Source organism: Osmerus eperlanus, chromosome 4, assembly GCF_963692335.1.
Source record: "Osmerus eperlanus chromosome 4, fOsmEpe2.1, whole genome shotgun sequence".
Lineage (NCBI taxonomy): Eukaryota > Metazoa > Chordata > Actinopteri > Osmeriformes > Osmeridae > Osmerus > Osmerus eperlanus.
Genome location: NC_085021.1, coordinates 20,912,339 through 20,938,582, shown reverse-complemented (window position 1 = coordinate 20,938,582; position 26,244 = coordinate 20,912,339). Strand labels below are relative to the sequence as shown.

Genomic DNA, 26,244 nt, shown 5'->3' with positions numbered 1-26,244 from the left:
ACAACAAAACATAAACCGGTTATTTGAAGGTGGAAAAAACAACAAAAAAGGGGTGACAACTATTTTCAGATTGGATCTCCCATGAGCTGTGGTCGCTAGGGTGACATGTTGGTGCTCACACCCCCTAGCCTATCATGTTAAGTACAGGGGGGAGGGATTCACAGTTTGTTAACTCTCAGAAAGAGATTTCTTACGCTGAAACACATCACAGTACTGTATTGGTAACCTTCAACCTTCAGAGAAACCGCTGCGTCACTTAACCACCAAGACTTCTGTTAAAGAAGTCACCTTCTAGTACTTTTTTAAAATTATTTTTTCCTTTCTTTATACGTCCTGTTCGGATTTGGCACGCTTGTGGCTCCTCCCTCTTACAGACCCGTGAGATTCTAGCCGGTTAGTAACATTTTCCCCACAAAAAACAAGCTTCACAGCGGCTTCACGTTATTGAGACGAGATTAGTGCACACAAACCACTTTTTCCTTAAAAAAGAAAAAAATAAATTAGGAGAAAAAACACTGAACATTATAAAAACAAGCAAGGAGAAAAAAGAACAGTGCATGGTACCATGGTTCATGATACACCGCATCTTTTTTGTAGTTTGATTTTTTTTTTTTTCTTCAGTTTGTTTGTCGATACACATGTTTTAGGCAGATCTCTAGCTAGGATGGATATGTGACATGCCTTGAGAGGGTGAGAGCGAGATCCAGGCTGCTTCCCTGAGTTGGGTTTGAGTCTCAACTGGCGGACTGTTGGGCTGGGAATCTAAACACTGGCTCCAAGCCTCCCTCATTTGGCTGGGCTTGTGCTTGTGATAGTGTCGTTTCAAGATGTTTCTGGCTTGTTTTGTTTTTTGTTTTAAGGGCAGATGCCCCAGGCTTGGTAGCTATGGTGATTCCAGGTGTTATTAGAATAATCTACAGACTAGAGAGGTGAAGAGAGATGCTCTCTGGTCCAAACCGAAATTGTTTTCCTGTTGAGGAAGGAGAACAAATTGATTTGCATAAGATGTTTGGTGAGTTGAGAGTTCAGCTCACTGTTGGTGGGGGAAAGGAGAAAACATCTTTGTCTTTGTTTCAAACTACATTCAGACGAATTCAGAAAAGTTCTAAAAACCTTTTTTTTGTTCATACTTTATTTTCAATATTTGCAGTTCTGTATAAGCCAATTGTACACAATACTGTCGCTTCTCAAAATACTTAAGTTGAGGAAGGTAGCAGTTAGTTCAGCCATTACTAATCAACCAGTCTAGCCAGCGTAAAGATTGCTACATTATCATTCACAAACGACACACTCAGATGTCAACTATTAACAGGATATGAGAGAAAGCTTTTAAAACCCAGGCTCATTTGAAACGACCACGACGCTGGATGAATGACTGCTTGCAGGACCAGTTTTCTATGGCAGTGAGAGAAGTTCGGTTTGTTCTGAGGTATATTCTGCTTGTAGGTGTAGTGGCAGCTTTCCAACCACATCCTACCCAACGTAGCCAAGTTCCCAGCATGCAATTCATCTGTTTATTATAAAGTGCTTTATTTCAAATGAAGGTAAAAAAAAAACAGCATTTTGGGCAATAATAGTCCGGCCGATAACTACTGTTTGTTGTATTCTAAAAAGCTAACGAAACGCTAGCCACTAAAAACATGAATAAAATAAAAAAGAATCCAAGCACCTGTTGTGCTCTTTTAAGTTTGTGTAACTTGGATTGACATTACTGTGTTTCTTCAGAGGGCTTGTTCAGAGTCCAAACCTCTACAGGACCTATGCCACCACACACCTTGCAACAGAGTCCACCCCCTCTTGCACAAGCTTGAATCCGTCCTAGAAACCGCTACACCTCATCTTATACATTAGAATCAACACTGACTAGCAGTCCACTTAACAATCTGTCTCTTATCCCCCCCGCCCCCTCCTCCTCCCCGCTCATCTCTTCATGGAGAAAATCACTTGCAAAAAAACTTCATGCAACTTCCAATCAGCTGTCCCCCTGGCTACTGTACGCCACCCAACTCCTCCCCCTACCCCGGACTCGGGAGTGTGTTGAGCTGGATTAGATCGAACCACGTTGCGCTGGTCTACATGCTGGTGTGATGGATGAGTCCCGCAACCCCCTGGCTCAACTGAACCCCACAAAGCAATAGAGGTGTGTGTGTGTGGGGGGGAGGGGGAACTGCCAAATTCAGCTAGCTAGCTAACATTCTGTGTTCCACCTCTGCCACCAAAATGCAGCGTGTAAACTTTCGTTGTGAGGGAGGTGGGTGGTGGAGGAGGGGGGGAGGTCCGTGTGCAGTTCAGGGGAGCAGCCTCAGATCTCTGCGTTTACATGGGGTGGGGGAGTGGGGACAAGGAGGGCGAGTAGTTAGTATGAGAAGGAGCGTGCGTCTACATCTGTTGGTAGTTATGTCAGTTTTGGTGGTCATGGCATGTTCGTGTGTCGCTGTTTTGTGTGTTTTGTTTGTTCAGCTCATGCAGCTCATGTAACATCTGCATGTAACATCCTGCCTGTGTTACGTGTATAGGAGGTTTGCTGTGTGCTTGTGTGTGTCTGTGTAACAGGAATGTCCGTTGCAGTGTGTGTGTGTGTGTTATATCTCTGTGTTATACATCTGTGTGGTGTGTGTGCGCGTGTGTGAGCATGGCCAATCCCCGCTCACTCAGTCAATAGTTTGATCTCGTTGGCGAGGATGGTGTTGAAGTTGTAGGCGGGGTCGGGGAGGTCGGGGAGGGCGGAGCCGGCGGCCTGGCGCGGGGAGGACTCGGCCAGCTCGGGGTCGCTCTCGGAGGAGGTGGAGCCCACGCTCATGTTGCACGCCGCCTCCGGCAGGACGCCCACGCCGCTGGGCGCCGGGCACACGGCGCACACCTCCGGCTCGCTGCTGGTCTCGCTGGTGCTGGACACCACGGACAGCAGGGACATCTTGCGCGTGAGGCGGCTGGGGAGCAGCGACAGGGCGTAGTCGGCCACGATGCCGGCCACGTCCATGCCGCAGGCCTGGTCGAAGGCGATGAAGCCCACGTTGGCGTTGGCCTCGCACACCACGAAGGAGCCGTCGTTGAGCTGCAGCAGGTCGATGCCGCACACGTCCATGCCCAGGATGTTGGACACCTGCACGGCCAGCTGCTTGCCCTGCTCGCTCAGAGGGCACATCATGCCCACGCCGCCTGGGGGGCAGAGGGAGTCCGTCAACACACACATATACAACACACACATACGCTCAAAGAGTCATTACTCTTCATGCTTAAATGTCCTATAAAACGAAATCCTGACGTAACTTTTTGGATGGATGATGCATCATTAATATATACCATTTATTACAATAAAACCGTTCAAATCGACCTCTGCACATGAGCCACAGACATTTCCTTCCAGTTGATTTTCTCCCAATTTAAAATCGCTTGAAACGGTAATGTGATACAACTGTGGTGGTAGGGCAGCCTCAGAGAGGCTAACGAGGAGCTGCGCTCCTGCCAGGCCTCCAGAGCATCATGCCAAACACCATGTGACACTTGTCACATCATGGCGGAACAATCAAAAGCCGGTGTCCCCAAAATGTCACAGTGCATGATCGTGCCGGCGTGCTCTGACACGGCAGACGCTACGACAGCGGTCAGACAGTTTGTCGTCAGAGGGAAAGCAGCGTCTGGTAATGTCCTGAAATGACACTGAGGGGGATGGAGGGACAGGCCGTGGCCAGCCTGTGCCCCAGCTCCCCCTGCCCCAGCTCCCCCTGCCCCAGCTCCCCCTGCCCCAGCTCCCCCTGCCCCAACTCCCCCTGCCCCAACTCCCCCTGCCCCAACTCCCCCTGCCCCAGCTGCCCCAGCTCCCCCTGCCCCAGCTCCCCCTGCCCCAGCTCCCCCTGCCCCAACTCCCCCTGCCCCAGCTCCCCCTGCCCCAGCTCCCCCTGCCCCCCCTGCCCCAGCTGCCCCAGCTCCCCCTGCCCCCCCTGCCCCAGCTGCCCCAGCTCCCCCTGCCCCCCCTGCCCCAGCTGCCCCAGCTCCCCCTGCCCCCCCTGCCCCAGCTGCCCCAGCTCCCCCTGCCCCCCCTGCCCCAGCTGCCCCAGCTCCCCCTGCCCCCCCTGCCCCAGCTGCCCCAGCTCCCCCTGCCCCAGCTGCCCCAGCTCCCCCTGCCCCAGCTCCCCCTGCCCCAGCTCCCCCTGCCCCAGCTCCCCGTCTTACCCAGGGAGCAGTTGCTCTGCATGCGTCCGTCGGTGGAGCAGCGCAGCATGGAGCCGATGACCCGGCCCCCCACCAGCACCACCCGCACGTCACGGCCGTGGGACTCCTTGACGTACTCCTGGAACAGGTAGGGGGCGTCGTGGCGGATCAGGTGGCTCAGGTCCGACAGGTGGTGCTTGTCCCTGGCCAGGAACACCGCCTTACCTGGGGGGAGAGGGACGTCAGGAGGGAACGAAGGAAGGAATAAAGGAGGTATATAAAGGAAGCAACAAACAAATGGTCGGATAAACAGGAAGAGGAGAAAAAAACTAACAGGAGAGAACGAGTGACTCATTGGTTTCCACTCGTCCCCAGGACTGTGAAACGCAGCCAGGTGGTGAGACTGAATGAAACCTGGGCAGTTTGAGACTCCAGATCTGCAGCACAAGCTGACTCACCCTTTCATAGCCACCACAGGGATTCAGCACAGTCATCCCTCCTCCTCCTGCCTAACAACTAACGCTCTGGACACCGAGTGCTTCTCGCACAGCCCGGAAAGAAATGCCTGTTTTAATTAGCACTGCGTTTGTCCTTGTGCTAAGAGGCACGTCCTGTGACCCTTCCACAGAACCAAGAAGACCAGGACCACCTCACTGGTGTGTGTGTGTGTGTGTGTGTGTGTGTGTGTGTGTGTGTGTGTGTGTGGACTGGCTGCCTACTTCAGTATGCGGCGGAGGTTGTGCGTGCAACAGGACAGTAAATAATGACACAGCACTGCCAGTCTCACAGGACGACCGTGTATCTAACATCTCTACTGATTATCCCAGCCCTACCTGTCTCACAGCCCTCCCTTCCTGTGTCACAGGACTACAGCCTGTCTCACAGCCCTCCCTCCCTGTCTCACAGCCCCCCTCCCTGTGTCACAGGACTACAGCCTGTCTCACAGCCCTCCCTCCCTGTCTCACAGCCCCCCTCCCTGTGTCACAGGACTACAGCCTGTCTCACAGCCCCCCTCCCTGTGTGACAGAACTACAGCCTGTCTCACAGCCCCCCTCCCTGTGTGACAGAACTACAGCCTGTCTCACAGCCCCCCTCCCTGTGTGACAGAACTACAGCCTGTCTCACAGCCCCCCTCCCTGTGTGACAGAACTACAGCCTGTCTCACAGCCCTCCTCCCTGTGTGACAGGACTACAGCCTGTCTCACAGCCCCCCTCCCTGTGTGACAGAACTACAGCCTGTCTCACAGCACTCCCTGTGTCACAGCCCCCCTCCCTGTGTCACAGGACTACAGCCTGTCTCACAACTCCACTGTGTGTCACAGCTCCCTGTCTCACAGCTCTGCTCCGTCTCACAACCCTCCATGTCACCAGGCTACACGACACTCAGGGAGCTCAAAATACGACTTCACTCAAATATAATATAAAATCGCCAACTATCAAGGATTCTGACTGAACGTTTTTTAGCTTTTGCCAGACAAACGTTATGCGCCGGGAAACTTATGAACATTTTCTGTGGAAAACGCTGTCATGTTTCTGCCATGTTAACGGTTTCTTGGTACCGGAAGAAAAAAAAAACTTGTCTACAGCCGTGACCAACAGCTGTTGTTCCTTCAGCGAGCCTTTGTATCCCTCATCTACCCTGCCCTCTGGCCTGCCTCCATTGTTTCCCACAGAGACAATGAGATGGCCGGAGACGACCAATCAGAAGGGTAGGACGAGTGGTCAGCTGACCTCAAGGAAGCACCAGAGCCTCGAAACAACTCTGTGACACGAGAGACTCGGAGCCCAGAGGAGCGAGAGCAGATCAAAGCAGGTGACGGTGGAAGACGGGCCTGAACAGGGACAGATGTTGCGCAACGCTGCAGGATGCTGGTCTGCTGTCTTCTGACCACACGACACTTCTAATCACTTCACACCGCGCTGGGGAATGTGTGACCAGGGTGGGCCTGGCTGGCACTGGGGAAGCAGATTGCTGGGACGAGGGGTTGGGGGGGTTCTGAGGAGGAGAGGCATGTGTTTGGGGATGAACTGCTAGGGGACGAGGCTTGGGGGCAGGGTGAGAGGGGGGCAGGGTGGGAGGGGGGGCAGGGTGGGAGGGGGGGCAGGGTGGGGAATGACTGACCTCGGTGGCCGCGTGCGTTCTTCACCACCACGGGGTAGCCCAGCGGCTCCGCCTCGTCGATCATCTTGCGGAAGTTCTCGTGGCCTCCTGTGAAGAGCAAACACAGACACAGTGAGACGGAGGTGTGAGGCAGGGATGTGAGGCAGCAGGGTGAGACGGAGGTGTGAGGCAGGGATGTGAGGCAGGCGGGTGAGACGGAGGTGTGAGGCAGGGATGTGAGGCAGGCGGGTGAGACAGAGGTGTAAGGCAGGGATGTGAGGCAGGCGGGTGAGACGGAGGTGTGAGGCAGGGATGTGAGGCAGGCGGGTGAGACGGAGGTGTGAGGCAGGGATGTAAGGCAGACGGGTGAGACGGAGGTGTGAGGCAGGGATGTGAGGCAGGCGGGTGAGACGGAGGTGTGAGGCAGGGATGTGAGGCAGGCGGATGAGACGGAGGTGTGAGGCAGGGATGTGAGGCAGGCGGGTGAGACGGAGGTGTGAGGCAGGGATGTGAGGCAGGCGGGTGAGACGGAGGTGTGAGGCAGGGATGTGAGGCGTTCTTCACTCCTCTCCCGCTGAGAGGAGTGAAGGCTTTTCTGCTTTATGTTCCCCTCCTCATCTACCCAGAGCCTTTAGGTTGGTTATCGGTGCTGATATATAATTTTGTTTACATTTCTCGTATGAAAAAGGCCAAGCAAGTTGGATTGGAACTGTGAAATGTGTGGGGAAAATCCCATGAAGCCTTCTGAGCCTACATGACACAGTTGTTGATTGAAAACTGAAGCTTTTTCTGATAAAAAAAAAAACGCCTTATCCATGTAACATCTACCACACGTGATCCACATGACCATTGCGAACTTCCATACGTGGGAACAGGCTTCATCTTCCCCTCTGAGGGTGACAGCTTCATAACGTGTGGCTAATGCTGACCTCTCCTCGCTCTGCGCTCTGATCTTCCTCTCTCTCTTTCGCTTTCTCTCTTTCTCTCTTTTCCTTGTCTGTTTCGTGCGTATCGACAAGACCAGATGTGAGTTGGTGAACCAGATGCCTTTTCCAAAATGCACACGGCCGCACCAGTGTGTGTGTGTGTGTGTGTGTGTGTGAGGGGCGAGGAGAGGAGCACAGCAAATGTCAGCCAATCACGTCACCGCTTTCTGCAAGGGAAGGAGGAGAGCAATGGGGGAGTCTTTTATTCCTAAAGTCATGAAGGGAGGGAGGGAGAGAGGAAAGAGAGGGAGAGAGAGAATGAGGAAGGGAGGGAGAGCGGGGGTGGGGGGTTATGCTGGTTACATAAGCGCTTCAGCCTGTCTGTGCACCGCATGGTCCTCTGAGCTGGGAGAAGAGTGGAATTTGGGACACAAACCTTCCCCCCTCTCCCCCTCTCTCTCTCTCTCTCTCTCTCTCTCTCTGTCTGTATGGCTGTCTCTCTCCCTCTCCACTCCTTTCCGAAACAACACTGGATTTCGCTGCGGCGCACAAAAACAAAAATACGCCATGGTAGCTGTCGACTCTGGTCTCGTCTTAACGAAAAAACAAAAACAGTGTGTGGTTTGCTGGCTCCAGTCTCCGAAGGCCCCCCCCGTGCCAAGCACAGCCTGCTGGGGCCCCGGGCCCTCCCTGACCCCCCCCTGACCCTCCACCTCAGGACCCAGCGCACCGACGGCACACATGAGGAACACTGATCACCGGAAAATACACAAGAAAAAAATATTAGGATTAGTGTGAGAGAGGATATGAGAAAAGCTGGTACAGGGATCATAAGAAGACACGCTCTTGTTTTGATGCATGCATAAGATAAACTATTGAATAACCGTTGTTTATCCCCGACATTCTAGCTATATGGTGAGTATATATGGGGAGTGTGTGACGGAACACACTTTACCGGCAGTTTAAACCGTTGTCAACAACGGAAAAAACACTGCATCGTTAAGACAACACAAGGCCGGCAAAACCTGAAACAACGGCCTGGCAAACGAACCAACCGACCTGGTCCTGACTACTTATAGCCTCTGTGATACATACATACGTTATGAAAAGCTGGGAATGGCGGTTTGTCATTAAAAGGGAAAGTTATGGCAACTTAAAGGGCATTAAATGTCAACACATCCACACAGGCCCTTCATAAAGTATTCAAAAGCATTACAGCCCAATAAAAACTGGGTAGCTTGTGGCTGTTGACACAGGCGTTAATTAATTCCTACGTGGGTCTTTCAGGGACAGCTTATGACTGAGTGCGTTATTATCTAGGGCCCCTGATAAGTCCTGAATAAAAACCCTTCAATGCTGCCACAGTAAGACCGCAGAGAGAAAGCTTTCCTTTGGACGACAAGCAGAGAACCCTTCCTCATCTAGCTGTTGTCGTGAGAACTACGTGAGAACCACAGTCTGTACAGCAACTGACATCTCGAAGAGCACAGCCATACCAACCGTCAACAAACCAGAATGGAATCAGATAAAGGCGAGTAGGGTGAAGTGCCTTGCCCAAGGACACAATGTCATTTTGCACGGCCAGGAATCGAACCGAAAACCTTCTGATTAATGGCCCGATTCCCTAACCGCTCAGCCATCTGATCCCTTTTTAGGGGGAGGGGGGCCTGGTCTCAGGGGGGCCTGGTCTCAGGGGGGCTGGTCTCAGGGGGGCTGGTCTCAGGGGGGCCTGTCTCAGGGGGGCTGGTCTCAGGGGGGCCTGTCTCAGGGGGGCTGGTCTCAGGGGGGCCTGGTCTCAGGGGGGCCTGGTCTCAGGGGGGCCTGGTCTCAGGGGGGCCTGGTCTCAGGGGGGCCTGGTCTCAGGGGGGCCTGGTCTCAGGGGGGCCTGGTCTCAGGGGGGCCTGGTCTCAGGGGGGCCTGGTCTCAGGGGGGCCTGGTCTCAGGGGGGCCTGGTCTCAGGGGGGCCTCACCGTAGGAGAAGGTGTCAGGGAGAGGCACCCCGTGCCCGGCCAGCTCCTGAAAGGTCCAGAACTTGTTGACGCAGTTGAGGATGGCCTGAGGACGGTTGACCAGCCGGCAGCCCATCTTCTCAAGGTGCCGCAGGACGGTGATGTCGCTGTCCGACTGCACCCACGGCGTGGGCACACGCACCACCGCCACCTGGGGATAGGAGGTCACCACCTCCTGCTCCACCCGCAGACCTGGAGGAAGGGATGGAGAGGGATATTTACATTTACATTTAGTCATTTAGCAGACGCTCTTATCCAGAGCGACTTACAGTAAGTACAGGGACATTCCCCCGAGGCAAGTAGGGTGAAGTGCCTTGCCCAAGGACACAACGTCATTTGGCACGGCCGGGAATCGAACCGGTAACCTTCAGATTACTAGCCCGACTCCCTTACCGCACAGCCACCTGACTCCCCTGACTGATTTGATACAGAGCATGTGGAAAATGCAAATGACCGAAGCATTCAGCACGTGTCCTGTGGTGGAAATGTGTCTGTAATAAAAAGGCTCACGATTCAGGAGTTGTATTTTCTTGAGTTTTATTAAGCTTGCTAGCTAACACACAGACATTAGCGAAAAGGCATACACTGTTTTTTCCTCAGACAGGCCCGAGGCCCTTTCCCTCCTCAATCTGAACATGCGAAGGTCAGCATATCAAAGCCCGTGGCCTTAGACTCTCCACTCCGACTGGGAAGTTTTGTTTAAGAACAAACTGTACTGTAATCATTTTGATTTATTTCGTTGATGTTGACCCTCGACTGGGGTTTCATACGAACGTCGCCCATTTACAGCACAACAACTTCACAAGGCCTTGAAGAAACACTGTCAACGAATGCTTGTTTCTAGAAATCTCTGAATAAAATTGGAAAGACCATACGCCAATTACCCAAATGCCACATGATTGAGCAATTGCCTAAATACTCCTCCACCCCCACCCCGCCCCCCCCCCACCCCGCCCCCCCCCCCACCCTGCCCTGGGGGGTAGAGAGCAGGGATGGGGCCCTCCACCATCACCCTGCTGACATCACTCCGTCATTTGGACCTGCTCCTGCCAGGCACGCTCGTTCACACCACACACACGCGGCCCTGCCAAGGGCTCCGCCCCCTTGTTAGGGGAGGGGGGGCAAGGCCCCCGGGCAGGCTACCTCCAGGCAGACTGATCACTAAAAAAAACTGTCTCAGAGATCGCTAAGCAGGATGGTTTATAAAATGTATGACGCAGATCCTGCTCATTTTGAACCCAAAGGAGATGGGGGTTTAAATACATCTCAGGTATTCCTAAGAGGGCAGCACGCACACGAGCGTATGCGCACACACACACACACACACACACGAGAGGACGGCCACCAGAATCTAGCCAGACAGCTTATTTTCGTACATGACTTCTGAGGTTTCCCCTGGTTTCCTCTCCAGACTGTACCTTCCAGGTGGAGGCGGCAGATAACGTTAAAATATTCAGCACATTTGCTATGCTGATGTAACTCTACAGCTAGCCGGCCCCTTAGCAATTCGGACCAGCTCCTACCAGCCTGTTGACCAGCCATTTTACGGCAGGGGAACACCCAAGTGTTAGCAGAGAGGCACATAATGGTGGCACAGAGAGACGACGCGCTAAAAAGGGAGGAGGGGGTGCACACGACGAAGGAGGGATGGAGGGGAAGAAAGAGGAGGTGTGCTCAGTTAGGATATGAGCCAGGGGGCTGTGGCCCAGCCGCTCAGCAGGGAGAGACAGATGGGGTGATGATGGGATGAGAAGAGGGGGAGGAGAGGAGAGAGAGGGGGGGGAGGGGAGAAGGAAGGAAGGAGGGGGCTGTAACTGACGCAGCACTCTTCGCTCTGCCACTCCGTGACCCGTTTTCCAGCCATCTTAAGATCTGCGTGCTCGCGGAGACGACGGCTCCAGGGGCCGGCGGAGGGCTCCTGTGTCCGAGGCACAGCGGGCCTGGCCTGCAGGCGCACGCTTAGCACATGCTTAGCACATGCTTAGCACATGCTTAGCACATGCTTAGCACATGCTTAGCACATGCTTAGCACATGCTTAGCACATGCTTAGCACATGCTTAGCACATGCTAACGAGAGTGATGCTGTGCAAGGACAGACATGGAAAGGAAAGACAATAGGAGAGAGAGGAGAGGGTGGAGCAGCAGCGCAGAGGAAGGGGAGGCATCACAGCGGCAAGACGCACGGCCTGCCAACAGCCACACATCCCCCCTGTCGCCGTCTCCAAGGAAAACCAAACGCAGCCGGTGTCGTGGCCGTGAATCCCCCCCCTCCTGTTCACCCGAGCAAGCGTCCTTACTGTACGGCTTCGCTGGCGCCTGACCTGGTTCTCTGCAAACACTCGACCCTTCAGGACGCATCAGAGGTCACTGTCGCAAAACAGGAGGTCATGAACAGCCCCAAGTGTTTTATTTTCAGTTTGAGCCGGGAGCTTATTTGAGATCCTGCTGAGATGCAGGTGCAGGTCCTGCTTAAACATGAGGAAGGCTTGTGTGCTTATGGTCAGCTGAACTATGCACAAACGTGTGTGTGTATGTGCTTGTGTGTGTGTTATTTATGTTCTGGCTAACAGGGCCAACAGGCCCCATAACTGCTGAGTGGGGGGACTCCCTCATTCTGTACATTCCTTTGTGACGTCACAATGCGGCTGGGCGCTGACACGCGCCATGCCAGGGCCGGCTTGGCAGGTCCTGCCAGCCTGGGACAGCGACACTTCCTCTGGGCACAGAGGTGGGCGGGAAACAAGGCACAAAAGGTCCGGGGTTGTCCGTATGCGACGGGCGTGTAACGGACACCCGTCACATGCCTGAAAACACACGTGACCTTGGCTGTGTAACGGTGCCTATCCAGGGATGGGGAGGGAGAGTGGGAAAATGGCTTGGGGTGGGGGCCCATGCACAGTCATACACACACCATGTAAAAAGCACACAGGCAGACAAACAGAAGCCACACACAGACACCAGCTGTGATGTTCAGACGTGACGTGTCACGGAGACTCGACCCCGGGGCGAAGACAAGTCAAATCCAGCGCTCCCATCAAACCCTGCCGTCTGCGTACTCAAGACACGGCAGGACACGAGTCTCGCTCTCCTCCGGAGGACACGCAAGCGTCTTGGACGAGTGGGAGAAATGTCGGGAATTCATGCATTCACTGAAATGCCTGGAATTCTCCTTCACTTCGGGGTGATCTAAGGAGCCTTCTTTCCTCTCTCTCTCTGTGTGTGTGTGTGCGCGCGCGTGTGTGTGTGTGTGTGTGTGTATATATATACACACACACATTCATCTCTGAAGGTACTGCGAACCCCACTCTGTCATCAGCTTTGTGGAGTAGTGCACATGTCAGCAAGCAGGAGACTGGGCTGGAGAGAACCAGCAGAACCAGAGGAAGCCAGTATTTGGCTGATGCAAGAACTAAAGATTTGTTTTTTTTAAAGGGAGGAGGAGAGAAAACAGGGATGGAGAAGGTGCATGATGTGAGGAGATGAGGGGGGGGGGGGAGAGATGGAGAAAGAGAGAGGGACAGCTTGTGCATGCGAGACCACACTAAACCAGATCTGTGCAACAACACCTTGGGCTTCTCGAAACCTACTAAGCCTAGTTCTGTCTGCAGGCATGTCAGGCCTTGTTGTTGCATCATCGTAACCTGTGAGGTCATGCAGTGTGTCACCTGGGGGCATTTAACAACACCTACAGATGCGCATTCTTTCCTCTGCTGGAGCCGACAGCGTAGAGGTCATAAAATAATGACGCGCTAGCTCCCTTTCAAATCACCTTGGATGGCATTTTCAGTTGCGCTTCGGTGAAACCATGCAAATACTTTTCCCTCTCACTTGAGGGCATACAAATGAGTTTTCATGACATGGCTAGCCTCCCTATAACCTAGACTTGCTTGCGTTATTTAAGGATGACGAAGACTGATATGTTCCCCCTCTTATTTACTCAATAAAATGTCTACAATCCACTATTAAATAACAGTGAAGCTTACACTTAGATATATTAAAAAAGGCTTGTTGCACGCTCATTTCAGTAATCTGTTTTGGGTTTTGCCAGTGATAAACAGAGATAAACAATAACCTACTCAAAGGGTCGGTGCTCAGATTAGGATTACGGGAATCTAGCCAACACTAGATCACGCCTTTAGCTAATGTACCCTAATTGTTCCACGGTCACATGACCAAAACGTCACTCAGAGTTCCGCTCGGTGTTGCTGGGTTACGCAGAATAACACACAGGTGCTGCATTCCACATCAGGGAATGAAGCGTGGGCCTGTCGCAGTAGACGACTCGAGGAGAGCCAACAGAATTCAACATCTTGGCATTTCCTGTGATCTGAGTTTACGCCTCGGCAACATGAAAAATCCCCCCCGGGCCGATCACCGGACTGGGGCCTTTGACATGTTTTTCCTAAAAAACAGATATGTCAAAGTCTTTTTTTTTTTCTTTTTTTTTTAAAGAGCGCATCGCGTCCTGTCCTCATACCTCCTATCTACATACTGCCCGAGTCTGACCGTGCATTTTCAAGTTTGAACTGGATCCGAACCTACACAGTCTACGAGCGATGTGACACAACTAGAACTGATGTACACCTCCGTGATTTTTTGGTCGTTTTGGGGACCACGTCGACTGTGCTCTTCACAGTAGAAAGCAATATGATCCCAGCATGTGTCCGTGTGTATCCATGTGTGTGTGTGTATCCGTGTGTGTGTATCCGTGTGTGTGTGTATCCGTGTGTATTCGTGTCCGTGTTAGCTCCACTAAATCAGGAGTCTTAAGTCTGTTGTCAAGCTGTCCTCTAGCTGTTAATCCGTGATGGCTCTCTAGTCTGCATTGACGTCTAGATCCGGACCCAGTCAAGACTACAGCCAGCCCTGCTTTAGTTGAGGGGCAACTCCTACAGGTCCAGACAAATGTCTACCTTGCTAGCTATGTAGGCCATACCCTCTCCTCCTCTTCCTCCACTGGGTACATCTATTTCCCTTCCCAACTCTTTCTGTAGTATGGCAGAGCCTGTGGCCAGTTACTTTGTGGGCATTAGACTTGATACTGAAAAAAGTATAGGTAAATTGAGACAGGTGCCAGCTCCTAAGATGTGCAATGAGTCATAGAGCAAAAAAAAATATCCATTGTTATGTGTAACAATAAACATTCTTAATTAATCTGAGATATATAAATATATATATATATTTTTTTTACGTAAATATCCTTTCAGAGTATATAATTTGAACCAATGGGAGTACAGTATGAGGGTTATGGTGCTTTAAGTGCTGCCAATTTCACTTCTATGTGTCAATGAGACATCTTATTAATATCCTACAGACTGCGCTAATTGAGACCGTCCCTGATACCTAGAACCCCCACCTTCTACCACTCCGACAGCCTCACTGAGTGAAATGGCCCCTGCTCGCATCTCACGATGAAATTCCATGTTCCCTGCCCTCTGTGAATCTAGTCTTGTCACTGGGTTATATTTATACATGTCTAACCTGTAGAAATAAAAGTTGAAGGAAAAAAAACAACAACACCACCACACCAAAGGTCAACATGTTACTAGTAGCGTTACAATAACCATCATGATAACTGAACAGAGGCAGTGGTCCACACGTACTCAAACTGATAATGACGCGATGAGGAAATAAATAAATAACAGCTAAAACAAGAGAACCAATTCGTCGATTTAATAGCGGCCGTCGGATATGTAGTTAAGATATGTAGACTACGATGTTCGAAATCTTCTCGTCACGATAAGTCGTGTCACTTAGCTAACTTCCTTCAACATGAAGCCACAACAATTCCATGGCGCTGTCTCTCATCATGTAATCTAGCCTGTTTAGGCTAGCTAGCCATCCACGCCTCATTTAGGCTCAAGTAGACATGAACATTAGCTAACGTTTTGAGATAACCTAACCTAATTTAAATTATATTTCCATATCGAACATTTCACAGCAAAGCCAGCGCAATAACTCACAATTTGCAAGTCTTGGTTTTAGCCAGTAACTGACTTAGACCCGAGACAACCTGGAAACTGGGTTAGGCGGTCACCGTTAAAGCTAAGCTACTAGCTAGCTACCTAGCCAAATACGCTAAGCTACCTCCTGCAATGGTGCCAAACAATACCCGCGTTCGTAGGCAACCGTGACTACCCGTGTTCGTGGTGAATTACACTGTATGAATTTCAAATGAAGTCAACTATTTTATTCCAATTCCCCACAGTACAATGTCTTGTTAATAACAGAAAACAACTTTAAATGCCGGTATGTAGTTATACTTGCCTAATTGTCCATCGCTGATGGTGAGCACAATTTGGTCCATGAGAAGAGAGCGGAATTCAACATCATCTTCGGCGCAGCGCTGTTTCAGTGCACGAAGGATTTGGACTTGAGGATACTCCTGGTGGATGCGCCGGTCGGTCACAAACCAAACCCGAGAACACATTTTATCGAATTTTGTGGTGTTGATTTAGAATTGGAGTGAATACACAGGCTGTGGGTGAGGGGGCGGCGGGCGTGCGAGAGCGCGGGATCGGGCGACGGGAATAACCGAATTGCACAAAGATGTACACACAATGGAGTGCAGCTACACGAACAACTATAATGTGGCTGAGGGAAGCAAGACCACGTAGAGCGGTTGTTTGCAGCTATAGTGAAACCGAATCTATTAATTCGTCGTCCCTCTTGTTTCCCCTCATTGGCAGGCAGTTAGTACCGGTCTCATCCGATTCAAGATCCCACTGAATGACTACTGTCTAAATTGCTCTGAAATGGCTTCACTGCCAATAACTTGGGAGCAGAGAGGCTAAGATTTGCTAGCTAGCTCCTTACTTTTGCCCGTTTGGGGCAAACAAAGCTCCTGCGATTGCGTCTCAAATCCTCCACTCGATGAATCGCTGTTTCAACTAAGTTATCCGAGGAACACGGCAGTCAGTACGACTGTATAAACACACAAAAATGTGGTGGCTAGTTATAACCGAGGTTAATAGCTGGTCAACGTCTGTCCGGTCTATTCTGTTGGCTGCTATCCACAGTGTCGGTGCTGAAAGGTGCACGCTTACTCCCAGTTCTGCGTCTTTCTCCTAGCACGCGCTCCGTTTACAACTGTTCTTCTCCGCGTTCTCAGACAATAGATGGCCAATCGTATTCAAGGTTTTGCTACCTTATCGACCAATGGCAGTTTGTAAACCAACGAACACAGACACGTCTACCGTGCCTTATAGACCAATCAGGACGACGAAGGTGTGGAGGCTCGCAGGGCGCTGTGAGCCAATCAGGATGCTCAAATAGGCGTAGGGTTGTGTCCAACGAGAGCGCGCGGATGCTGTGATTCAGTGCATGACAAAGATGCAGCAGAGAAAGGGGTGCGCGAGTCCGCGCATCACTCGAACCGGTTCAGACCGGGTACAGGGAGGTTTGTTGAATACCAACGCCTGTCTCCATGATGAAATGGCAGTCAGGATCTAACATTGCCTCTACAATCGGATGTTATGGTCATATGCCAGCCATTGTGATTTCGCTTTTCATTTTCTGTATTTCACTCCCGGACGTCGTTGCCAAAACAACTAGTTTGTTTTGTGATCTCATTAAGAGGGCCCTGTGTCTTGCCCTGCCGGTTTAAGCTAGGCTACACCCCCCCTCCCCTTTACACCCCACACTCGCGATACGATTTTTTCTCTTTTAATAAAACGGAAATAAATGTACAATATACGGTTATTTATTAATCTGTCAGGAAGCCTTATTCTGTATCAGGCTGTTGAACGGCTGTGCATCACACATGTGATCATCAAGGGCGAAATTATGCCATCGCAATGACCCACTTCTGAGAAGGAGGGAGACGGTTGGTCTGTTAGTAGAATATTTACTATGGATACAAGCATAACTGCCCCCGTAGGTCTGTATTTAACTTACAGGATCAACACAAATAGCTCAAGGACTCTATGTGCTCTACGTCCAACATACCGTCTTATGCTGATTCACTTTTTAGCTGATATATTTTTCTCATCACTTGTTACTGTAACCTTGAAAATAAATAACGTTTTACTTTGTGGTTTACATGAGCGAGAAGGCTATGTGGTTGAAAATGTGTATGTTGTGTGTTTCTAGGACCTCACATTTATACAACCCCCGTGATCTTCTCCCTGCCACTACCCTACCCATGTTCATGCACAACCACATCAATCATGGACAAAACAGCCGCGCGCCAGCCACTGGCCAATCGCAGGGGCCGTAGAAGGAGGGCCTCGTCAATTATGTGTACCCAGTAGGACCCTGCTGAATGGAATGCGCTCTATACAGAACTCTCAGAAACGCCTTTCTTCCAATTCAAGAGAAATAAAAAGCCGCTCCTCATTGTAATGTTCTTAAGGCTTTCAGTGTATGCTGTCTCGTTATTTCAACAGTAGGGCTTTAGACAGAAGAAGATAAAGGCTCTTTATGTTTTCACGTTGAGAATATAAATGAATAAAAATAAAACTTACAACTTGGCCTACAAACGGAAAATTATTTAAAATATCGAGTTAGCAAATCATTAAAACCACAACATTCCCGTAATATTTTCGCGTTTGCATTGCATTATCAAAAGTAATACCACGTCAGTAACTTTGAGGTGAAGAACATCCAGTGGATCTCATCCTACCTGTCGGGAAGATCCTACCAGGTTTCCTGGGGAGGCAAACTGTCAGGCCCTCGCCAGCTCTCCACTGGTGTCCCACAGGGCTCCGTCCTTGGACCCCTCCTCTTCTCTCTGTACACCACCTCACTTGGACCAATCATCACCTCCCATGGCTTCTCCTACCACTGCTACGCTGACGACACGCAGCTGTACCTGTCGTTCCCCCCGACATATCCGGGGATCTCAGCTAGGATTGAGGCCTGCCTCACAGACATCTCCGCCTGGATGACCGAGCACCACCTCCAGCTGAACCTCGCCAAAACAGAACTTCTCATCATCCCGGCTAAACCCTCCATCTCCCACGATCTCTCAATCACCCTGGGATCTGCGACGGTGACCCCTTCATCCTCTGCCAGGAACCTTGGGGTTACCATGGACGACGAGCTCTCCCTCACGGCCCACATTGCTGCGGTCTCCCGGTCGTGTAGATTCACCCTCTACAACATCCGGAAGATCAGGAGATACCTGTCTGAGCACTCCACCCAGCTGCTAGTCCAAGCACTTGTCCTCTCCAAGTTGGACTATTGCAACTCGCTGCTCGCTGGTCTCCCAGCATGTGCAACCCGCCCTCTTCAGAGGATTCAGAACGCAGCGGCCCGCCTGGTCTACAATCTACCCAGACGCTCCCATGTTACCCCGCTCCTCATCTCTCTCCACTGGCTACCTATCATGGCCCGTATCAGATTCAAGACCCTGGTATTGACCTTCCGAGCAGTGAACGGGACTGCACCCGTCTACATCAAGTCTCTCCTGCAGCCCTACACCCCCACCCGTCACCTACGGTCTTCTTCAGACAACCGCCTGGTGGTCCCACCGCTCAAGACCGCCCGGTCCCAACACAAGCTCTTCTCCTGTCTGGCCCCCCAGTGGTGGAATCAACTCCCCACCTCCATCAGAGACACTGACTGTCTCTCCACCTTCAAGAAAAGGCTCAAGACACACTTGTTCCAGGAGTACAACGGTACTTAGGAATGGTTCGCTTGACCTGATGTTAGTTTCCTCAAGGATCACAATGACTCTTGCTTAGAGACTTGTTGCTCTTGTGGTTAGTGGTAACTGACTTAAATTTTTGTACTCGCTGTGATATATTGTTTTATTATTGTTGCTTGCTTTTTTTCCACAGGTACACTTGCACTTATAGCAGCTCATGTTGTTTAATTGTAACTTGTTTAACTACATGCTCTTATGGTTCTTCCCTTTGGCACTTATTTTGGTTGTTCACAATGTGTGCTTCATGTTTTGGCTACTCGCAATGTTTTGTGGCTATCTCGTTGTTATGATCAGTGACCTATGCACTTTGTAAAGCTCTCTCTTGGAAGTCGCTTTGGATAAAAGCGTCTGCTAAATGAATAAATGTAAAAATGTAAATGTAAACATCCAATGTTTTATTTAATCAAAAGTATGCAAAAATATATGTACAGCAAAAATATAGAAATCCAAGTAAAACGTGATGCATATGTAAATAAATGCAATTATATGTATACAAATAATGACATTTCATCCTTAAAATTATTAATCACATAAACTTGACACCCTGTCCTCAAAAGGTATTTATGAGGTGTTGTCCAACACATTATTTAGTCTAGACCACCCTCTAGTGGTGTCTTGACAGACTACAGAACTGACACCCCTCTCTTCTTTATTTGTGTAACCTACTGCAGATATATTTGTGAATGTCTAGTTTTCGACCAATAAGTCCTATTTTTCTTGTAGGATATTTATTTTTTATCTTATTTTCTTCTCTCGCATCATTTTTTCATTGTATTCTCATGTTGTATTAGGTCGTTTTAGTTCTTGAGTATTGACATCCCTCTGTGACACTGACTATACAAAAGACGATACCAACTTCGTTTGGTTTGAATGTGCTTTTGCATTCCAATGCATTGGCACACACAATCCAGGTGGATGCAGCGTTGAGTAAATATTCACAATTATCCCTATACCAATGGTCTCAATTAGCTCCAAAACACAAACACCAATATAAATGTATTGTTTTCTTTCTGTCTTTATTCAAAAGGATCCAATGGCACATTCAATGATGGTGAATTGGATGTTTTTACTAACTGTATGAACCAAATCACCGATCATCATAATGTTGTTATCGGTCTTGTTGTTATAGTGCCAGATAGTATTGTTCCCCATGTTGAGTAAATGTAGGCCACATCATATGTTTAAAGTGACGAAATAGTCGATTAGCAACATAAATCATGCATTCATTCCTCTTAACACAAAACTATATGAAAAATTATTTTTGTAATACAAGAGTCATTTAAAGACGATTCTGTATACAATACTTAAACGTAGGACAGCGTACATGTTCTATAATAGATGGTAAAGTCGTCTGATGTTGATAATAATCGGGATGTTATTAGTGATAGGCGTTAACTCTTTCATTATAAAATATGACGCCTATTTTTGGATCAATATATCAATAGACCGTCCTCTTGCTATTACAGATATTTATTAACAGCAATATGCACTATATCTATGACATGCTGTCAATTATAATAATAATCGTATCTGTAAAAATGATCATCATGCTATTTGCAGTAATAACAATGTGAAGCTGTAAAAGTTAATTAAGGACGGGAACTAGTTTAAATGTGATTTCATTTGTCCTGATTGTGTGGTGCATGAATTCATCTTCAACGTGCTCCGGCTGGCATTGGAAGTAGTTCCGGTGGTTTGGCTAGAGAGGAGAGAGCGGAGTAGGGAGACCCGGGATCCTGTTGTTGAACGAGCAAATCAGAATAGCGGGTCAAGTCTCACAACCCAACGGACTCAACTGACCACAGCATTGATCTACCTGACGGTGTAACGAGTCATGCACCGAAAGTGACAGCTCTAGATTCAAGTTTAAAAGCCTCTTCCAAGAAGGAATTTTTCAAGTGCAGTTGTGGAACCGCTGAACCTCCGTACATTTTGAACCGGTTTGCAGCCATCCACGGGGTAAGTAGTCTCAGCAAAAGAATTTGGGAATGTCAGTAAGCAAGGCTCGGAGAAAAAAAAATCATACTGACAGGCAAATACACGTTTATGAGTTCTGGGATTGAGTTGCAAACAGGTCTTGACAGGTTTCCTGTTTGTCATTGCTGTCTGTGCCCAGACAGCTCATGAACATAATGGTTGAACTTCTATAACTTGGCATCAGACTATTGATGTTATTTTTTTTGTAAATCGGTAACACAATGTAGTATTTGCATAGTAGCCTACCGTATACCAAATTAGAAATGCGGATATTGGTCTGTTCGTGTTCTCTAACGAATAACGGACATTTGTCGGTACATCGAATATAATGGACCAGATTAAGACAGCATGGGCGGGATACAGCTTAACTTTTGAAGTGTGGCCACTGAAGCTCATTGCTGTCATTAGCGACCTAACAAATTCCTGCATTTGTCTGTGCCCCAATGAAATCTTGACAGTAAGTTGTCAAAAGTATCATTTTAATTTCTTCGACAACATTGATTTAGAGCGATTTCGGGTAGATAGTCTGTTACAAAGTTTTCAAGAATTAGCCCATCTCAAACTGGAGGTGCGCTTTTTATGGTTGGTGACATCAGCTGGGTTAGTGTAAAAAAAAAAAAAGATGACATTAACTGACAACGTTTAATTACTAAACCCTGTTTTGATAATCAGGTATGGTACAGAGTCCACAATGAAGTGTTGAAGCTTCTCGTTATCAGGCAAAAACCTATCACAAGTGTATGCCCATGCCAGCACATTATCATCTAAAACTGCAAGGGTGAGATTGAGCTCGTGAAAGACTGTGGGGCTGGTAGCATGAATGCAAACTCCTCTACCCATGAAGTGGACAAGAGTCAAGTCTGTCCAAGGGTAAGGTTCCTCACCTGTTTCCTTTTCTGTCTGAGTTTCTACTAACATCCTACATCAATGAGGTTTTGTTTACAACTCAATTGACACCATTTTGGGAATAAACAGGATCTTAATGAACGAACCAAACCTTCTCATTAGTACCGATTATATTCTGCCACAAAGCTTCTCCTGGTCAAAATGACCCTATCACCGTTGTGTCCATTAAAAGATCTCAAGACATTGAATAGCTGTATTGAAGATACCCAGTACTTGTAACAGCACCTCAAAGGGTGTCAAGCAACTTCCAATACCAATATTCCTTTCTGAAGAGAGTCCTAGTTCCCGATTTGATACGAATATCTTCTTCCCATCAAGATGAGATCTGCCTGAGCAGCCTTTTCTCATCATTATTTGTGCAGAGATTTACGTTCGCTCTTAAATGGTGTTGATTGAGGGTAATTTGGCTTTTTAATTGCAGAACAGCTGCCACACTCTCTACTGATTGCCATTGTAGACATTCTCAATAGATCACTCATAGACCCCTTAATGCCTCATTAAAATATGTTATGCAGAATCACATTAAAATGTGCAGAGAAGGAACCCTCATAATGTTTTCTGATTTGTATTTTAATATCAGAAAGGTCGTTGTAATTACTGTCAATGTCAGCAAATGCACCTCTGCTATAAAATTAGTGATTGAGCATGAGGGAACTTCGAGTGGAATTAGAAATGATTCCCAGTCTTTGCAGATATACAGTATGAATTCAAATGTCTTTTTTTGTACATAAGCACTATGTAGACACAATATGAAATAAATCATGTTTGCGTGGTCTTCGTTACGTCTTGTATTGAAACTAATGGTTTGTTCCTTTGACAAAACAAGATGTCACTCACTGCCTTCAGTCCAGTAAGAGCTTCTATTTCAGTCAGCTGTACACCCAGCAGTAACAGTCACTTGTATTATCCAGGGAATTACAGTAATCTCTCACATAGCATGTTCATGAATATTACAACCCTAGCATGATACCAATTTCATTGTTTATAATTTCAGCTCTTTTTCTGCCTGAAAGCATGACTAAACAAGACCCTTGTTAAAGTGATTATTTAAATGACCCACCATTAGATGGGGTAACCAGACCCCTGCAGATGGATGGACACAAGACCGACTGTGAGTGCTTTTAACTTCTTTATTCAGCTTGGCCTGCTCCCTACATGGTGCCTCTAACCAACAGTGGAAGTTCTTGGAGTTGAATTCCCCTTTTTAAAAATGAAATATATTCTTGATTCAGTTTGAATACGATTTATGGGGTTTTGATGTTAGAACAAAATGTGATTCAACCAATTTTTGCACACACTACTACTACAGTAGAGTAGTTTCAGATTTATAATTGTGGCAAGCTTGCTCATTAATCCAAATAATTCCTTCAATGAATCTGACAGTTGGAGTACAAGCTGCAGTGCAAATTCTGAAGTTATAGAGAATTTGTGAGAGATGAGGAATCTAGGATAAACATTTCTGTAGAACGATTCAGACATATTATGCTGCTGCCATTCATAGTTTAAGCTCTCTTGTGTGATTTTCATGTAAAGCCTCAGTCTTAACAACTTACTGCTTTATTGCACCCAAGTATTTATGTTATAATGAGTAGCAATTGTTAGACAATTTGTATGTAAAACAATGTAATTATAAATAACCATCAAAAAGCTGGAATACGTGAATAAAAAATGTAAATTACTCCCTATTATAAAGTGCAACACAACCTAAGCTGTTCCTTCAAGCCGTATGTCTCTAGGTTTTGGGGGCTTGTTACATTATTAATGCTTTTCACAAGCCAAACTTTTTCAGTTGGCGCAGTTGGGCGCTTTAATCTATTTTTGCTGTAAATTAATGAATTTTTAAAGAGGAATACTCCTTGCAGAATACAGCTGGATCTGGGAATGCGGTTTCGGTCTTGGTGACGCAGAGCTATAGCTTCTCTACTGTGCTAAGTTCACAAACAGCATCCTTCCCTCCCCAGAGACACTTCGCAGGGGGAGTGTCAGAATGCTGCACTCCCATATTTTATTAATGACAAAATACGCCTTTTTTAACTTTGCCGTTCGCAAGATCTCAGTTTTGAGGATCGCTGTTCCTGGTTGTTAGTGGTAGCCTACACGTCTGTGAGTGGTTGGCCTTGGCCCCTTTCGTCTTGTTTCAAGATGTCACGTTCAGAGTCGACCACGTACGGTGTTTCCTTCAGGTTGTCTTGGGATAGGCTAAAGCTTTCCATTATGACCTCAGTCAGTTCCTATTGCGGTTCTGAGAACCGGTGCAGCCTGATCTCAGCTCAGTTGTTCCCAGTGGGTCTGTTCGGTCCTAGCTGCTGTTGGGCATGGAAGGGCCTCGCACCGTGTATACCATGCTGCCCTGAGAGCACAGCAGTGCGTTCACATCAATGCACGATCCAGGTGAAAATGTGGGTCAAGACGTGGTTGCGTGCGTCTTGGATCCAGCCCTCAGAGAGTAAACAGGATAACATCAAAGACACACTATGGTAATGTCTATTTAAGAGGGCTTAAATAAACTTCATTGAGAGATGAGCAGAAGAAGCAGCCACCCAAATATGAGCAGCTGCATTTGCTTCAATATGGTAGAACTGGGCTTTTTGCAGCCATAAGTTGTGTCGCATTGAAGTGGAAAGTAATTACAACTCTTGCTTTGGCTTTTTGGACCCTTTTCTCTCCTCTTTTTAATGCCCGGTTCTCCCAGACATGACAGCTTTCGGTACGCCGGCAGGCTTCTTTTGACACATTAGCCTTCCCACATGACACAGGCCCTACCCAGAATCCTTCTCAACCCCCGAGCTCGACACCCTCTGGGAGGCGTGTATTTTGTCATTATTTTGTCTTCCTCTGAAAATATTTTGATACCATCCTTTCTTGCTCTCTTCCACACACACTCTTTCTCGCCCTCTCTCTCTCGCTTTTTCTTTCGCTCTCTCTCTTGCTCCCTTTCCACTCCATTCAGAGTTCTCTATTAAAATGCAGAACTGCAAAGCCCCTCTCAGTCTAAAAGCCTGCGAGCAGCAGGGGGCTGTTAGCTGTTAGTGATGCATTCAGCTGAGTGAGTGCATCACAGCTACAAAGTCTAATGGGTGAATACATTCAATCACACACAAGCCACACCGAAACTCTTTTAAAGGGACAATATGCCCAGTTATGAAAGCCTCGTGCCCAGTGTAGAGAGTGCTGTGTCTGTAGACTGACTAGGCTTTGAATAATGCGTTCACACTGTAAGTTTTCAGCCGGTTCAAGTCTAAGTTGCCACTCTCTGTGTTATGCTAATGCGTATAATCTTTTCCTTGAAGTGTAAACTAATCAGTGCTCGTACAGAACTTCTGAAAGTCTCATCGCTGTTTAAGTCCGGTGGCGCTTGACCCTTGATGACACAGTGGCAAGAGGTGAAACAGTATTCGAGAGATCCTCAAACCTCGCATCAAAGACATTCTGTTTTCTTAACAAATGTGTTAAATAGAGGGAGTCAGGTGGCTGAGCGGTTAGGGAATCGGGCTAGTAATTCGAAGGTTGCCAGTTCGATTCCCGGCCGTGCAAAATTACGTTGTGTCCTTGGGCAAGGCACTTCACCCAACTTGCTTCGGGGGGGAATGTCCCTGTACTTACTGTAAGTCGCTCTGGATAAGAGTGTCTGCTAAATGACTAAATGTAAATAATGACGAGAGCGGGCGTTTATTCACTAATCAAATCAAATTGTATTTGTGTAGTCCTTTTTACAAACAATGTCACTACAAATATTTAGTAACTAACTGTTACTAACTGTCCAGGAAATACTGACCTAAGGATCCACCTTCCTTCCCTCCCGCCTCAGGACCGTGGGCCTACTGCTTGTGTTTCTGTTCCCTCTCAGGGAACAGGAGTTAAAGACTCTGCAGTGTGACTTGCGATTGTAGTTGGTTGGAAGACACCAAAACAATGCATTCAAATGGTGTCTCATAGTCCTTCTGCAAGGAGACGGATTCACCGAGCAGTAGTGCGGTATACAGGGCTCGACGTCATGTGACGAGGAACCAGGAAGGGGGGAGTCAGAAGGAAGCATGGTCAATGCGGCACCTGTAATACGCGTGACTGGAAGAAACTTTAAGAAATAAGTTACAAGTTGTTATATCTTTGTCATCGTGAGTTTCCTGAGCAACAAGAAACACAACAAGTAGCATTTTTAACAGTAATATTTGGAATCTTAAAAAAAAGATTCTTTCTTTCATCAATTCATTTGAAAGCTTTTTTAATTACTGTAGTTGATTAGCATTTGTTAATGAGTGCATTGGTGGTCCTTGCGTGAAGTCATCTCTTTGTGAAATGCCAGAGTCCCTGACTCCTTGTGTCTCACCTGGAATAATCAAGCTCCCAGGCGGACCTTTCGTTGTGACACTGACTGTGGTTGTGGTCAAGCTTTGTTTCTTGTTTCATATCTGTGGTTAACAAATGTCTGCGTTTAGGCATGAACACACAATCCACAATTCAGAGGCTTCAAAACGGTGGAAGGCCACCACACGAAGCTCCTCATTAACTGTAATATTCAAGTC

The 26,244-nt window shown here is 48.2% G+C and overlaps 2 protein-coding genes across 2 annotated transcripts in view; one reads left to right on the top strand and one right to left on the bottom strand.

Moving 5' to 3' along the window:
• Positions 1-1,048: 1,048 nt before the first annotated feature.
• Positions 1,049-16,309, bottom strand: rimkla (ribosomal modification protein rimK-like family member A). The gene is made up of 5 exons (XM_062460196.1): positions 15,457-16,309; positions 9,150-9,380; positions 6,275-6,361; positions 4,174-4,377; positions 1,049-3,159 (listed from the first exon to the last, which is right to left on the bottom strand). Exons 1-5 carry the CDS (start codon positions 15,617-15,619, stop codon positions 2,648-2,650), a joined length of 1,197 nt encoding a protein of 398 aa, XP_062316180.1. The 5' UTR covers positions 15,620-16,309; the 3' UTR covers positions 1,049-2,647.
• Positions 16,310-20,508: 4,199 nt separating this feature from the next.
• The window catches only part of LOC134019372 (forkhead box protein J3-like), a 33,075-nt gene continuing 27,339 nt past the window's right edge, over positions 20,509-26,244 (top strand). The window contains exon 1 of the mRNA XM_062460205.1: positions 20,509-20,797. The gene's annotated coding sequence lies outside the window, so the exon portion shown is untranslated. The remainder of the gene's footprint in view (positions 20,798-26,244) is intronic.